We start from the raw sequence: 17,720 nt of genomic DNA on the forward strand, positions 1-17,720 counted from the left end.
TTTATTATGTATTTTGAATCACATATGCAAAGGTAGGTATACAAAAATCCATTTTTGAATATTTTTACGCAAAAAAAAAGTGTCACCGCAGGGTGACTTATTGTTATCAGCTTGTTCATGCTGACCCGTACCTCTGATCATACCCTTAATTTAAAAAAAAAAATAATTTACATAATATTGTGTACATCCTATTTAAAAATATTTAAATATAATATATAAAAAAAGAGAATATTGGGCTCAGTCTAATATTATTAGAATGCAAACCACGTTATAAAACTAGTAGATTTTTCCAAGTCAAATGTACAAAAGTATGCGTTATGCATTTCTGCCTTGTACAATGTACATACATTATAATACATAATATAGTACTAGGATAGTATAATAAAACTATGGTCGAACGTATGTGGTACCTACATCAGATTTTGTTTTCGCCCGTTTTCACGAGAGTGATGACTGATGAGGTTTAAACACGTGTGGTTAATTTTGTTAGATTTCAATAACCCATTTAAACGCATGTACCTGAATACGTGGTTGTTTTACGTCGACAAAATGAAACAAAAAACATTTTTATTTTTATGTACCCATTAAACAAACATTATTACTTGATGTACGTATAATATTGTGACGTAATAATAGTGGAATGTAGACAGATATTTTCGTTATCTGCAGACCGTCGAGACTCCCCGACTCGCGTGATACAATAATAATATTGTAATTACATATTATTATAGTAGAGTAATACACCTACGCACAGATGTCGTGTGTTATATAGCTAGTATATATAAGTAAGTATATATTATATTGCACACAAATACCCAAAAAACTGACAGCTCACACGAAAAAATTACGTCAAGCTTATACTTTTAAGTGAATTCACGTTCGTCACGCACTAAAAATTGTCGTTTTGTTTTCGCAGTTGGTCGTATTTAAAATAAGTTTGTCGAAATTAAAAAAAAAAAAAGTAGAGGTAGGTATTGCCTACACAGACATACGAGCTTCGCTTATGTCTACACGACCGTCCTGGACGTGAACTGTCATCCGGACACCGTACATTACATATTGTATGGTAGGTACCTAATATTATAATACGATGACGGCAAACAAAACGATATAAACCATATTATAATCGACGGTGTGTCGTGTGTGCGCAGCTGCAGATGGTGTTTTTTAGCCGCACGCATGCAACCACTGTTATCATACGGAACCGACGACGACGGGCCCGGCTGATTTGAAATTTTTTTTTATCGTTGCGGTTTAAACGCGTACAGGAAATAATATTACAATATGACGTATATTATTATTATTATTATTATTATATTTTTCGTTTCTACGGTCTCGGATTTTATCGAGTGCGTCGAATTCGCGACGGTTTCAAAGGCTGCGTAGTGCGTACTCTATATAGGCATACTCGCGTTGCCCACAAAAAAGGTAAATCAGACGGATATGCAATTCAACAGGCACAATATATGCTGATCGTTGGCTATATGCTGTACGCCTACATACATTTTGACGGTCTCGGCTTGGGTGTTTTCGGTTTTGCGAACGAATCGTTCGGTATCATTCTAGGGTTAATAAATTCTTAAGTTTTCGATCATGGTTTTTTAAGCCATCGGTTTTAAAGGTACGGTATCAGAAAGTGGAGAAACCAATAAGAAATGAATTTTATAGATATTACTTGAAACGTAAAAGCAAATTAATAATAAGACGGTGATAAAAATTAACAATACTATATTCTATTATATTATTATCGTCACGATCAATATACAATAACTCGACGAGCAGAGACCTTGGCCTTCGGTCGAACCGCCGCCGCCGCCAAAGACTGCGGGACCGACACGTCCGCGTCAATGCCACCGCAGGCGCGGAGAAATGTTTACGAAAATGACGAAAAAACCAAAAACAAAAAAGCATATCGCAATATGTAATAATAATATACATAAACGCGCGATACGAGTACGAAATAAGAACAACAAAATGCCGATATATTGTTATAAGTACGAAATACTGACACGTATGTCACGATAGCGATGCGTATATAAATATACATACATTATAATATTATAATATAATTGACGGTGACGGGCCCGATAGCGATCGTCAAATCTGCAAGTCGTCCGCTGGTCTTCGCGATCCGGTGCATAACAATAGTGCAGTTTAACGCGGTCTCGTGCAACATATACACCGCTGTAACCGCGTCCCACTGCGGCGGTTACCGCACTGTAGGTATAAGAAATTAAGGCGAGTTTGTATACCACGTGCGTATATTATATTATACCTGGGTCCCGGTCGACCCGCAATGTCCGGTTTCCACGCGGTGGCGTTGGCGATGGCCGCAGTGGCCGCTGTGGTATCCGGCGGCGACCATCGGATGGCCGGCTCGGACGCGCCGGCGGACGTGGCCGCGTACACGCTGAACGGCCAGAACATCGAGTGGCCGTGCACGTCCACCAAGAGCGTTTACGCGGACACCGGGCGGTACGTGGCCAAGAACGTGATCGTCACTAGGGCCCAAGTGTGGGGCGACCGGGCGTTCGTGCTCACGCCCAGGTTCCGGTCCGGCGTGCCGTTCACCGTGTCCACTGTCCGGCTGGAGTGCGAGCACAGGTGCTGGCCGGTGCTGGTGCCGTACCCGTGCTGGGCACTGCACGACGAGGGCGATCCGAACGCCATACAAAATGCCGTCGACGTGTACCTGGACCCGACAGGCGTGCTGTGGGTGCTCGACAGTGGGTTGGTCAACACCATGGAACAGCCTGTTCGCCGGACCCAGCCTAGGATATTTGCCATCGACGTCAAAACCGACAAGGTCAGTGTTACAGCATTAATAGTTAGATATAATAATATAATATTCCCCACATAAATACGTTTTCAGTCCACTTAAAAGGTTAGGTTAGGTATAGGAACTGTGGTAGGCAAATACACATTTTAATACTGAAATAGCGTCGTGTATTATAATATGAATTTCGAATTACATTCTTAAGGAGTAGGTACATTTGAATTTTTTACGACGATAAACAACTGTGTTTTGAGTTCCATATGGAAGTATGCATACTTACTCATTTTCTATAATTCAGCAGTCAGCACAAAAGTGGTAGTAGGAAATCGTTGGGAATAGAATTATTACCTATTAACTTATTTTTTTGTTATTTAATTTTTTTACAGATTACAACTGAAAGTAAAAATAAGAATAGTTTATTGGTTAATTTAGTGGTAAATATTTTAATCAGTTTCGGAAATTAAACTGTGATTATTTTGTGAGTGAACCCATTTAATACATACAACATTTTCTGTAATCGAAGACATTTTTTTTCCGTATGATAAATCTTTTCGTTTAGCTTAAATTGAGAGGTTGAGTGTGATAAATTTGCAGATTAATTACTTCCGACCACAATAATTAATAAAAACAACTTTTCAACAAAATATAATTTATACACGATATTATGTGATATGCCATATTTATTGGACCATTTATCCAGGCTTAGTCATGTATTATATTTGTGTAGGCCATTGTATATTCATATTTCAAATAACGATTGCCAATATATAGACTTTATGATTGATAATATTATGTAAATTACCGTATTATATGCGACGCAGGCCAATGACATATTACACAAGAAAATAGGGAGACAAATAGCTATTATAATATTATGGTCTGACTCCCTCAAATAGCATACCTATACCTACCCCCTGGTGTCACATTCACCCAACCAAATTTATCATCGACATTTCGATTAACCTACACAAAGCCCTATACGAAACTATATAGGTGGATATATACGCATTTCGTTTGTATCGAATGTCTTCAACTCGGCAAAATGATTTAAACATTATGCAACTGTAGTCGGTAGCACGCCGTATCGAAAGTTCATGACCAAATCCAATAAGAATCTAATTTCCCTAAGTATATAAAAATAAAAAAAAAAATCCCAACGACGCGAACATTTTATAGTCTGTGGTTGTTCGCTAAGTGTTTTTAAATCGTTTTCTCGTATATACGAATTTTAGAGTTTATCCCTATATTTCTCCTAAACTATCTACGCGTAGTTATGTTTTATGTAACAAATCGACTCGAGAAGAGCCGTTTTCATAAATTTGATATTATATTGGTATACGACTGCTGTTGCGGTGTCGTATCAATATATGGAAAATACACGGAATTGAATACGCGGTAGCAATTTAGTGCCTATATAAACGTATTTAAACCATACATAAATGAAAGATCGAACGTCGGTAATATAATATTATATGATATAAGTGTGCACAGTATATTATTTTTTTATACATGCATAATAATAATATTATAATCCATTTTTTTACTCTGTAAGAGCTTATTGATATATTATCGATGCCACTGTCTGCTAGTATTGTTTTCAAAACAAGTATTATTCGATTGCGATACAATACACACTATTATATTTTATATTTGGTTTATTTTTAACTAGAATTTTCTGGTGGCTTTTAAATTTTCCCCAACCGTACGCAACTTGGACAAATCCTAAATACGCCACTGACTCTAAATCTACTGGAACCGTATCGCAATCCAATCTTATATTGCGCGTTCAGTTATGTTTGTATATTATATAATATTAATATTCGATCGAAAGTGTCTCTCGTACCACCCTTGCGCGTGGCTGCTAGATGTAGACTGTAGAGTATATTATTGCTGCGTGATAATTTATAATCTGTTCAACGCCAAAAAGGATTTCCCGAACCCTTCTCTTTGTCCATTACACGCACCCTCTAACACTTTCAATTGACCCCCCGTCGAGTCCAGACTAACCGCGTGCGACAATCGCGATATCTGCCGGTTCGCCGGCCCCCCTCCCTCGGCCCCTCCCCATCGTAAATGCTCTTGTGCCCAAAACACCGCTGAAAATTACGTTATTGCGTAAGGGCGGCGAAACTTATGTCGTTGTAATTTAAATCATCTCTGTCTCTCTCTGTGTATATCTGTAATATAATATTGTAAAGGGGTCCACCGTTGCGTCATCGCATGTCGACTTCCAAAACGGTACAATATAATAATATAATATACGTATTGTGATGGTGCCTCCTATACATCGTATTATAGACTTTATAGTGTATAATATACAATCGTGTGGTACGATAATAATTAATATTGTGTATAATTTAAGACGACAGAGCTTAACTTAAGAGGCGTGTATGAGTATCACTATATTTATAGATTTTTTAAGAAAGACGGAGACAGTATGTATATGGGGGGTATCACATTTTCTTATCCACACTAGTAATGGTTTATTCGGGTCAAATTATTTTTCATATAATATATTTAGGTACTGCTTGAGGCTTGTCTATTATCTGCCTCGGTTGAAATTTTTCTAGCAGTGTATTGTATATATATATATATATATATAGGTACAAGCTGATTCACCAAGTATGCTCGCATAATCGGGCTATTCGAAAATTCTGATACTTGGAATTGCTTAGCATAGGTACCTACTTATAAGTTATAAACTTTATTTTCAGACACTCAGATTTTTATACCATTTAAGAAATGTCCTGTGGCGATACAAACTTTTTTTTTCAAATAAAAACCACTTATTTGTTACTATGTACAATGTACATTTTTAAACAAATTTAGGACTAAGTTCAATAATTCTTACTAATGGTTTTACATAAAATAAAAATAGAGGTAATATTTAGTCTAGTAATTATTAGTTATTATCCTCAGACAATTTCTACAAATTATAAAATGCTAGTAGATGCTATTTTATAAAAAGATAAATACTAATTCTAAAATCATTATAGACCACATAATATTTTAAAATAATTTTAACGAATTATTATCCTCAGTATGTATATACATTTTAATAGTTCAAAAACTACTTATTTAAGCTATTAATGATATACATCAAAATTTAAAAAAAAAATCATCTGCTTAAAAATTTACTGTACAAAGGAAGTTTGAATTAACACAGAATAAAACTACTTAATAGCATACAAAAAGTCTAAGTGCTTGAAAATATGGTATGTTTAAGTACTTTTGTACATTGTATATTGTATGGTACAATTAAAAATTTTAAAAACTATAATTTGAAGAAATTCATTATTATAGGACAACATAGGGGTGAAGATACCGAGTGAAGTGGTGAATTACTCTGTACATATTTTTTTAGTTTTATTAATTTTTTGTAAGGTATAATATAATGTAATACGCTTTATTTCCATTAGTTTTTAATTTTAAAATTCTACCAAGTTTTTCAAGTTTAAGCTCACACCAAACTCCTGTCAGATTTCTTTTTAAAATCTCACACTTAATCTATTAATTTACATACTGTTGTATAATAATATTTTTTGCATTTCTCCGATGTAGATATCCAATATTCACCAGAACGTATTTCACGTACAAATAAATACATTATATGCTCAAGTTTAAATGTAGGTAACTTATTTAAAAAATTAATATAAGTTTGTTTTAATTAAATTCCTAGGTTTTGTAGCTATTTGAAACGATATGTATTTTTATAAGCCATTAGAAATTTGTATGAGTCCTAGCCCCTGGGCTCGTTAAGAATAGTTTCACGTACCCAGTGCGTTTAAAAAGATAAAAAAAAAATGACTGTAATTCCAAAAAAATGTATGTGGAAATTCAAAAACTTTTTTATTTGTGTTTTTAAAAAAATGTACCCTACAGTTGAATCACAAATTATTTGCTATGTAGGAAAATTTGTCAATTTCAACATTATCCACACGTAATATATAGTTTGAATTATTGTTACAATAATGTTTCATTGACGAATATGTGAAATATTATAAACTAAATTATCCTACTATCCTATATTATTTTATCGGGTATATTGACCTCCACAAAAAAATCAAATATATTTATATATATATATATACTTGCAGTATGTTTAAATTCATTTATATTTTATACGTATATTATGAGTACCTACTGTTTGATATTTGTATGTGTAAATATTTAAAAATTGATTTTCACAATACTATATTATACATTTATACCTGATTACTCCGTGAGATAAAAGCTAAAGTACCTATTCGATTTAATCAGATATCATAAAAACCATCAGTGTTCCGAAAGATAACATATTTGAGTAAACAACCATCCAGAATAATAATATTCTATAAACAAACATTTTTTTTTGGTTTACTGCTCGATTTAGATTGTATCTTTGCTATAGGTAACAACAAATAGGTACTAAACTGACCTTATGCTGTTTTTGCGATAGCAAACGGACGGTTAGATTAGAATTATAGATATCATCATAAATATAAAATATGCTCTTCAGGTCTTAAATAGTTTCAAACAACCTAAACAATTTTTTAATCGATATTAGACTTTGTTTTGTACTGTTTAGTTTCACTATACTGCTTGCGATAACAGTGAAACATAAAACCGCATTTTCTCTTTCACATCTCAAATAAAATTAACAGTTTAAATAGGTACAGTAGTGGTCATATTTTATAGGTACTTGGTTTGTTTTAAAACTTTCTTAAGATGTTGGTATTATGCAGGTTAATAAAAATTAATTTTTAACTGACTGGTTGATATTTGCATAAAATAGTCTAAGATACAATTATATTTTATTAAAAAAACAATAATCATCTACCCATGTCAAAAACGGTTTTTTAAAAATTTCTTTACAATGATTATGTAACATTAATATGCCATCTGTATTTTTAAATTATATTTTTTACAATAAAATTTAAGAGAAATAAATTAGAAGTTAACTCTTGAACACTTAAAAACAGAGGTTTAATAATTTATAATGAGTGTTATACATTTAAAACACTTATTTTGCATAATATAGGTACTATTTACATTTTCATTTTTGGTCTAGTTGAAATACATCAAGTGAATTTCTCTTAAAAATCCTGGTTTTGCTGCATCAATAATTGTCACCAAAATATTACTATTTGAAATTGGTTTAAAATTATTGTTTGTTTGACTATATATTATTATGTTTATAAGAAATATATACTTGCTTACATTCAAAATTAGTAAATAGATTTTATAGTAATTAGATTAAGGATAAGGACATAATGCTAGTATACCTAGTAGTTATAATAAATAAGAAGTATGTCACCATATAGGCGTATTTAATAAGTAAATATAATATAAGTTTGAATATAATAATTGTTAATTAGGAGCAATGAATAATTTATAATAATACTATTATAGACATGTGACTGGCATAATAGAATATTGTTGATTATATAAGAATAATATGCAGCCAGTGGTAACAATTATTATAGGCGTGAGCCTCCTTCGAATTCGGCCCTGATCACCGGAAACTTTTATATGGTACCTACATCAAGTGATATTTTATTGAGTCCTGCAAAAATAAACGGAAGAATTAATAAAATCAGAAACGATTTTTAAAGCGATAATATTTTATGGTCGTAAAATAACAAATACACATTGTGAAAGATATCTGTCTTGCACTTTGCAGTATTGCTATTATAAATCATTTTGGTTAATTCGTTAAGTCAAGAGTATATAGGTACAGATATACATATTACACGTCCTCGGTTTATTAGATCTGTCTAGCCATGACCCATAATATGTGGCCACAATAAAAAGCTTACGGCGACAGATATAGGATGAAAATAACTTAAATCATATAAATACTTGCACACAATACATTAGGTGCTTAAATGCTACATTCATTCACGGTATAACTCTGTTCTCTTGCGTTTTGTCCACCAGATTCGATTTTAAACTACTTTATGCCAAAAGTTAGCAAATAGTTAGCAAATATATTCTCGAAGTTATCAAATAATTTTGAAAGTGTTCACAATTAATTTGAATTTATACGTTCTTTAGGCGAAATCCAATGATGATAGTCGTGTAAAAGTTTTCAATATAAATATGAAAATAGAGACGGACGAAATCAAATGGCTATGAAATTTATTTTCAAAGTTACAGAATCAATAATAATTAGAATTTATTATCATCATATAACATTCACTTGGTATGAGTTTAATGAGCAAATTGACATCGAGATTCATTGAAAGGTACATTGTGACGTGACCTAGATCACATAATATATTATGAGCATAACAAATGAATTAATGGAGAATGAGTATCGAGTATGATTTACACAAATACGGAATATATTATTTGAAAATTATAAATATTAAAATAATATGTGGCTCAACCGATTAATAATTGCTCCATGACAGACATAATTCATAAATATCATGCTCAGAAACGTAGCAGGCATTTCGTTTTTTTTTATTAACATTATTAATGTTTTTCCGGTCATCGTTATTATACAATTTTCGCTGTTATAAAGTTCTGACAAATTTATATAAACCATTTTTATTTTTTAAATTTGTTGATAAAAATTATAAAACCAATTAGTTTATTAATCGCATTCCTAGAACACTGTAAATTTTTTGTTTGAAAAGCATATTAATTATTTATACAATTTTGCATAATATTTCGCATTGGGTATTTAAAAATATTAAATCTTTTGCAAACATATAACCCGTATTGCAGCTTCGGGATTTATCTCTTACCGAACTGTGACAATGTTACTTTTATTATTTTTTGATTCGAGGTACCAGCGTGTATTCGTTTTCACATTATTAACATAATATAACGACCAATTTTAATTTACCGTGATCATGCGTTCCTCAAGAACGTATAATGAGTGGCCTGTTTTATTATTTTCGATAGCCTATACTGCACGATAGCGACCACCTTGATCCCCTTTTTCGACCATGCCAAATTTCATTCTGATCACACTATTTATGGGTCTAGATTTTTTTCACTAATCCGTTATTAATCGTATGTAGTACTATACGTACATGTTATCATAAATATATCTATAATAACGATAGTGTTGTATGAATTCGGAAGCTGAGGTGAGCGCGCGCACCAGCTGCGATCGAAATTGATTTCGGCAAGCAATAAAGGGGACGTGCGTTTCGAATTCGTACCAATGGAATAATAATTGTTGTCGTCGTATGATTTACAAATTACGTGTACTCGACATGGTTTGGCGGTGCTGCGGCAAGGAAATAGCGCCACTTCGGCAGGCGTTTAGTATAATATTATATTTTTAACACGCATTATAATATGTTATAATAATAATATATTGTTTTCAACTTAACACGGTGTAAAGCGTCCGTAACCCATATGAAAACGATTAGTGTTAACGGCGATATATATATACATATAGATGCATTTAAACATATCGGTTGTATAATATTATGTATAAATCGTGCATAATAATTACCGCCGCGTGTAACGACATACAATGACTAGACCCAGGCAATTGAACGAGCATAAGAGTACGATATTATTATTATTTATGCGATGAAAAATTAGCATATGATAATAAAATAAAATAAATTATATTATAAGTATGCGATCAGCGGCGGTGACCTGCAGTAAATGGTCCGAACCGCACGATTGCAGCGTGCCAGGATTGGCGGTCTTAATATAATTATTTGCTATCCATACGAGACTTTGGTCAGTCCTCGATGTGCTTCAACCAATTCGAGACTTACGTAGGTATACGGCAACCTTGATTGTGTGATATATAATATGAGGCGAATATATCGTGCCCTTAGGTGGACATTTGATTGCGTTTATTTATTTATTCAATTTTTTTTTTTTTTGGGGGGGAAGGGGCTAGAATTATCGAAAGTAAAATTACCCGCAGTACCACACCCAGATTACTATATTTTAAAAGGGCCATGAAATGATCATATAATTTAATTTTAAGAGGAGAGCTGTTGACATTTCCGGAGGCTTTGCCAAAGTTATTAATATATTATGTCTACAGTAAAATGTATTTATTTATTTACTAAACGTAAGAACATTCAGTAATTTGAAAATTAAAATTAGAGATTTTAATGTAATCACACTATTATGTTATTAATACCCATTCCATTTGAATTTTTGAATCGGTTATTCTAAAATCATAATCCAACGTTTACAAAATTTCGATATAAATATTAATAATATAATACAAATATTAATAATATATTATTTTTTTATGATTTACGACATACATTAATTGATATTAATATGAAACGTTCAATTTATTTAGCTTTAGTTCAATCAATATTATACTATGGTATTATCTTTTGGGGACAAGCATAAAATGGGTCTCATATTCATTCCTTGAATATTACTTTTAATAATATTATTAAATTTATATTTAAATTACCTAGACTCACTAACAATACATTTGTAAAATATACTTAATATTAAATGTTTGTATTATATAAAAACCTATTATTATCTTTTCATATATTTAAAATAACACTGTTTATGTTAACCGTTCATATAATACACATAACAAAATAAATATTAATTTAAATGCAGGTACCTCTTTACAGCAAAAATGTCAGAATGAAAGTTCTATTTCAATGGCAAACAAATTATGTAGACTACTTAGAATTAATTTATATAATTTTAATAATGTAAATGATTTGAAATCTTACTTAAATAATGTTGATTTTACACTAATTAATTTATGATAAATCAAAAATGTAATATGTAATTTCTATGGTTTTATAAATATTTAGTATGTCATTAACTGAAATCAAATAAACTTTCCAACACAAGCTATGCTTATAGGGGAGATGCAAATCTTTGTATTATTTATTTTATTTTATATATACAGTTAACATCTGTACTTGTTTTTTTTCTTTTAATTTGTGAAATATATAAATAAATTTAAAAAAAATACAAATATTTACCGGATTAACTAGTTTTGAGAAGAATATAATGTAAGGTTTTATTAATTTCTAACGCACCAAAGTCCTATTTGCATTTTAAACTCTTGTATAGTCATGACATTATTAATATATAACTCAAGTGTAGCTTCAGAATGATGAATATCAATAATATTATTTTTCCCGATAGTTAGTTATTTGAGAATATGTATTTCTTCGAAAATGTATTCTTTGATTTTTAAATTTTTTTTTAAAATAAAAATCAATGCTAACGGCGCCCGGGGCAAGGGCTAAGGATCCTCTTTTCCGACCCCTAGAACTAGCATTAACATAATATTTCTGGGCATCTGCAGGCACATATAAATCTGTGATAGTTGGATCTATAGAGTATCGTTTACACTGGTCTCTGTTCACACTTTGCGCACATCGATGAGCTCCATCGTTTCCATCACGGCTCATTTATAGTAATAATATTTGTCGTGATAATAATATTATTATATTATGCTCGCGTGTGTTCGAGGTCGCTTTGATTTTCAAATTTTTTTTAAAATAAAAATCAATGCTAACGGCGCCCGGGGCAAGGGCTAAGGATCCTCTTTTCCGACCCCTAGAACTAGCACTAACACAATATTTCTGGGCATCTGCAGGCACATATAAATCTGTGATAGTTGGATCTATAGAGTATCGTTTACACTGGTCTCTGTTCACACTTTGCGCACATCGATGAGCTCCATCGTTTCCATCACGGCTCATTTATAGTAATAATATGTGTCGTGATAATAATATTATTATATTATGCTCGCGTGTGTTCGAGGTCGCGTCACGACGCGCCTTTACGTATTTCGTTATTTTGTCACGGTAATTAGCTATAAGTATTAATAATACTCCCCGTGATATAATAGTAATAATATAATAATAATAAAAATAACAGAAAAAATCTTTATGATCTAATAATACGTCAAGTAAAATTACGTATAAACATTTTCGTTCGAAATATGCGGTTAATTAAATTCGACGACCAGCTGTCTCTACCTATGGTTTTATAATATTATAATAGAGGTACCTAACATACACGTGATAATGTATAATATATAATGTAACTTGTGATTTTCACTAAACGTTCTATAATATACAATGATGATGATAGGATATTTTTTTAGTTAGGTACTAACTATCTACTATTTATACGTCTAATAAGTTATAATATTATCATGTATTATGTAGGTACGTTCTTTATAAATTTGATTAAACGTGTTTAAACAATATGCATATTGTTATAACATATCCAAAGAATCGGCTGCAACCGACCGATGTCGTAATGTTTTTCGAAGAAGTTTAAGGTTTTTTTGTGTAACTACAAAGACCTAATTAATTTTAAAAATGTGTGAGAAGTAAACCGATATTATGTGTTGTGGCGTTGAGAAATTGGAGCAGTTTCTTAAACTATTTTTCGTTTGTTACGCGTAGGTAGTTATACTATAGGTATACATCATCAAACATTATAATATATTTTTTGTTCTCATCAGATGATGTAGGTACATGTGTGTGAGTGTTTGATAAAAATTAAATTTCGGTTATTAATAATTGTTTACTTTCCTGGAAACGGTTGCTCTGCAGTTGCATTTCTCCAGTCACGTAAAACTCTATATTTTTGGCGTCACTTTTCCGTGTAGAAATAGTGAGTAAACAGCTCTCTGCAGACACCGAAAGACATCAATCACAAGTCAGCTATTCGGCCAAACGTTTTCTCAATAATAATATTGCCAAACGATTACCTACCTACTAATTTATCGCGTTAAACGAAGATGAGCGAGTATTTAACGGTGTCGGATACTCTTAATCCTGGCGCAGATGCCAATCAACAAAATAACTGAACATTTATTATTGCCGATCAATTAATTGAGAGTTGTATTCGAGTGAAAGTTATTTCGAACTGTTTCGTTAATATCAAGACAGTATGATATATTATACAGTACAATAGTACGCGTCATAGTTAGGTTATGTGTACCATAGTCTGGTAGGTAGGTACTATATTGTTATATGTGTAACATAACTACACCACGCATACAATATTATAATATTATGATATCTGTGGTCCATGAAATAATATGCAACTGGAATCTGCTGTGGGCGGTAAATGGTAATATTGTAATGTACGGTTGTCGTTGTAATAAATTGTGTAGTGGTACTATTATTTTGTGTTTACTTTACAATCGATTATTCCCATAACGCATTTAATATGTTGTATTCATTGAAAGTATTTAATTGTGTCTTGCTACAGTTATAGCTAGATCACAGGATCATAGGTATGGGTTTGGTAGTTGAAACGAAATATAAAAATATAATATAGAACAGTAGTCAGTGTTGTACATAATACAAATACCTACTTTCATTTCATTTTCATTTTTTATATAAATCATAAATCTTATTTAAGATAATTTCTTTGATATATACAGGGTGTTGAATTAGTTTTGAAATCCGAGGTTAATCCAAAAATCGAACAATGTGAAAAACAGGTTTCTACTTGTAAACCAAAACCCGACAACATTTACACGTAGTGAACCCCGTAACCTGAATTCCGTTAAAAATGAACCAGTTTTACACTCTGAATTTGATATTATCGTGTATTGTGTCGTTTCTGATGATAAAACGAAAACTGACAAGTAGTACACTAAGTACCTCTATACCCAATATTATTATAAAACCATTATAGGGTCGTCGAATTTGTCATCATCGTACTTATTTTCGATTATAAAATAATGATATATCGGTAGTAGCCGTTATGCGCTCATGTACAAAGAAAGAACAAAAAAAAAAAGAAACACCCGAGGTTATAATATTGAATCGTGAGTTGCGGAATTACAGGTGATTGGAAATATAGATAGACGACAGCCAATACCTACGTGGTCGGATAAAGAGGGAATATATAAATCTTATTTTATAATGTCGACGAAAACGACAAAAATAAATTGGCGTGAAAGTTTTTTACAAACCGTGAATGACTGTATAAATAGTAATAAGTAATAAAAGAAGAAAGAAAAACGCCAAAGGCTCTTTTATCTGAAGTGTGCTGAATTTTGTTTCAAAAATCGAAAGCCAAATCCAAACGGACGTTGAATCAGTGTAACCGATTTCGACTGCCAAATACCAATATTGGTAATAAAATATAGTAAATCCCCAAAGCATTTTTTTTTTGAATGGGTAGGTGCATGATGATCATAGATGCATGGGGTCCTGTGATATAGATGTGACGTTATTAGGATTTTTGATGTATTAATTTAATTTACAAATTTTAATTTTTAAGTGTGTAAATAATGTTAGCTTTAATATATTAGAGTGAATTAACCTATTATTAAACTTAAAGGTAAGAAAATTATTAGTGTTTGAAAATTAAATTTTTACAGTATTTTTATTTTGAAGCTAGTTATAATATCAATTTTTAAATTGTAATATTTAATATTTTACATACCTACCTACACACAACTCGCATAAAAATTATAATATCCTAAAAAAATACTAACATACAACCCAGATAATGTTTTTATACCTTATCATTTGATAATATATAAATTTAGTCTAATGTTAAAGCTGTAGGTAACAAACAACAAGTAACAACACAAAATTGGTTAGGTTGACCGAACGCAAATTTGATAATACCTATATTGTTTGTACGTATTTGTCTCTTTTAACTATTAGCTTTATAACCAACAATATCTGAAAATACGTTGGCAGTCAAAATTAGATGGGTAAATAACCATCGTATATTTTAAGGGGATTAAGACACCCTCTAAAAGTTTTGGGGATGCTTAGTCCCCTCAAACCAAGCACGCGCAATATTCCCACATGGCCATATGCGTGTATAATATTATTATGTATTACGTTTGTTTCGTTTGAATTGTATGCGCACAGGTAGTCAAGCAGATCGACTTGTCGGGGCTGGTGTGCTCAGCCAGCCGGCTAAACTACATCACGGCCGACTACGGGGATGACGGGAGGGTGTTTGTGTACGTGTCGGACGCAGCCACGCGGGCGGTGATCGTGTGGGAGGTGGCAGCGGACCGCGGCTATCGGGTGGTGTTGCCGAAGGCGATCACGCACGACTGCACCGGCCGGCGGGACGTGCTTTATATCGCTCTGGCGAGGGGTCTCACTGCGGGCGGCGGCGCCCTGTACCTGACGTACCTGACCAGCAACCGGATGTACAAGATTGACGCGTGCAACCTGCGGCAGGGGTGCTCGGAGGGCACCGTCGTCGACCTGGGCCCGAAGCCCGACAAGATGGTCGTCCTGGGCACGGACGGCCGGACCACCGTGTACTTCCGGTACCGGGGCCAGGGCGACGTGTACGCTTGGGACACAGACCGGCCCGACGACGGCACGTCGTTCGGCCCCGACAGGTTCGCGCTGGTCCGGAAGGCCGACGACTGCGGCCGGTTGGCCACGCACGTGGCACCCGACAACCAAGGCGGCGTCCTCTGGATACTCGAGAGCAACTTCCCGGACTACATTTCCGGTGCGGTTGGCTGTCTGGGCACCAACGTCCGCTTGCAGCCCCTCGTCGCCCAGTGTGGCAAATAATGCGGATGTCAGCGGCTACCGAACGACTTCCTGCTGCAGCCACGAAACGTCCAGTTTTTAATGTTCCGGTTAAACATTTCACTGAACACTCAGTGTCTCCGTGCGTTTGTATCTGTAAGAAATGACATATTCTTCGATTATAAGCAGCCATTGCCGTGTTAAAATATCTGCATAACTGTTGTGATTCATACATAATATTTTTTGTGTCGTCAGACTCGAATAGTTTTCATTTTCGTTTTGGTATTTTTTTTAAATATCCGCTATAGCTCGCGCATATTTAGTAGAGCTGATTTATGTAAAATCTAAATATATTAAAGGTTGAATATTATCGATTCGCATTAAGTATGTTAGTAATGTAAGTCGTTAAACTTTAGTGAGAAGGAAAGGTATAGAAGACAAGTGGGAGACGCCCTCTGTATTTATTCTTTACCCACAGCCCACAGGTCACATAATATAATATTTAATGTTTTGTCCAGGTGTATCCTTGTAAATGGTATTAATATAAGGCACGTGCTGAATATTTTATCATAACCTAATTGATTAATTATAATATTTATTATGTATATAACATATTTATTCAAAATATATTTTAAAACAGAATTCAACTTTCACGGCGTGATCTAGTTGTCAAAAAATATAAATTAAGCAGGTGTTCAATTTAAGTATAGATTAAGTACAAGATATATTAAGTAGTATTGTAACTTTTACAAAAAATAAATACATGTATATTGTATAATATTATAATGCATTACTTAAGAAAAAACAAAGTGGTTATTTTATTTCAAAACACTAAAGTTCTATAATGTTTTTTGGAAAATATAGAATTTCAATGCTCTAGGAAAATAATTTATCCTGCGAGTTCGTCTACTGTTGCAATCTAAATCGGTCGGCCAACATAAAACGCAAAATTACCCATTTCCCGCATACGCCCAAGATTTTAAGTGTGCAATAATAGCAGGTAACGTGTTGTTTTTACTGGCGCGGGCTAATTGCATAATTATTATTGGAAATAATAATATTGTAATAGCAAGGAAAACCGAAATATCTCAATAACTATAAATAGAAGAACATTTGCATATTATAAATCGCTATTGCAATAATCACAATCCCACGGCCGCGGTGGGACCTGTAATAGAACGATATTATCATTACCATCGAATCCACAGCTTGGTTGGCCAATACCGCGGGACGGCGGCGGAGGCGGTGCGTATTGGAAATGTGGAAATCTGATATTAAACAATATATGTTGCGCGTGTATAATGTATATAATATAATACATTAAACATTAAACCGATTAATTATTGATTATTGTTTCATACCATACGAATACACTTAGGTACTGCAGTCGTATAAGGTTAGAAACAGGCGGTCCGGAGCCGAGACTGCACACGACGACTAAAAATTCATTGCCATAACGAGTACTAAGGTACAACACAACATACAATGTTGTAGAACATTCA

The 17,720-nt window shown here is 33.1% G+C and overlaps 1 protein-coding gene across 1 annotated transcript; it reads left to right on the forward strand.

Moving 5' to 3' along the window:
- Positions 1-1,117: 1,117 nt before the first annotated feature.
- On the forward strand, positions 1,118-16,998 carry LOC132950022 (protein yellow-like). Its single transcript, XM_061021204.1, has 2 exons — positions 1,118-2,806; positions 15,592-16,998. The coding sequence occupies exons 1-2, from the start codon at positions 2,297-2,299 to the stop codon at positions 16,258-16,260; spliced, it is 1,179 nt and encodes a 392-aa protein (XP_060877187.1). The 5' UTR covers positions 1,118-2,296; the 3' UTR covers positions 16,261-16,998.
- Positions 16,999-17,720: the final 722 nt, after the last annotated feature.

This window comes from Metopolophium dirhodum, chromosome 8, assembly GCF_019925205.1.
Source record: "Metopolophium dirhodum isolate CAU chromosome 8, ASM1992520v1, whole genome shotgun sequence".
NCBI lineage: Eukaryota > Metazoa > Arthropoda > Insecta > Hemiptera > Aphididae > Metopolophium > Metopolophium dirhodum.

Coding starts and splice junctions, on each gene's coding strand:
- LOC132950022 (XM_061021204.1), top strand. CDS start 2,297: ATGTCCGGTTTCCACGCGGTGGCGTTGGCGATGGCCGCAGTGGCCGCT. Junction 2,807..15,591: donor TCGACGTCAAAACCGACAAG/GTCAGTGTTACA, acceptor GTATGCGCACAG/GTAGTCAAGCAGATCGACTT.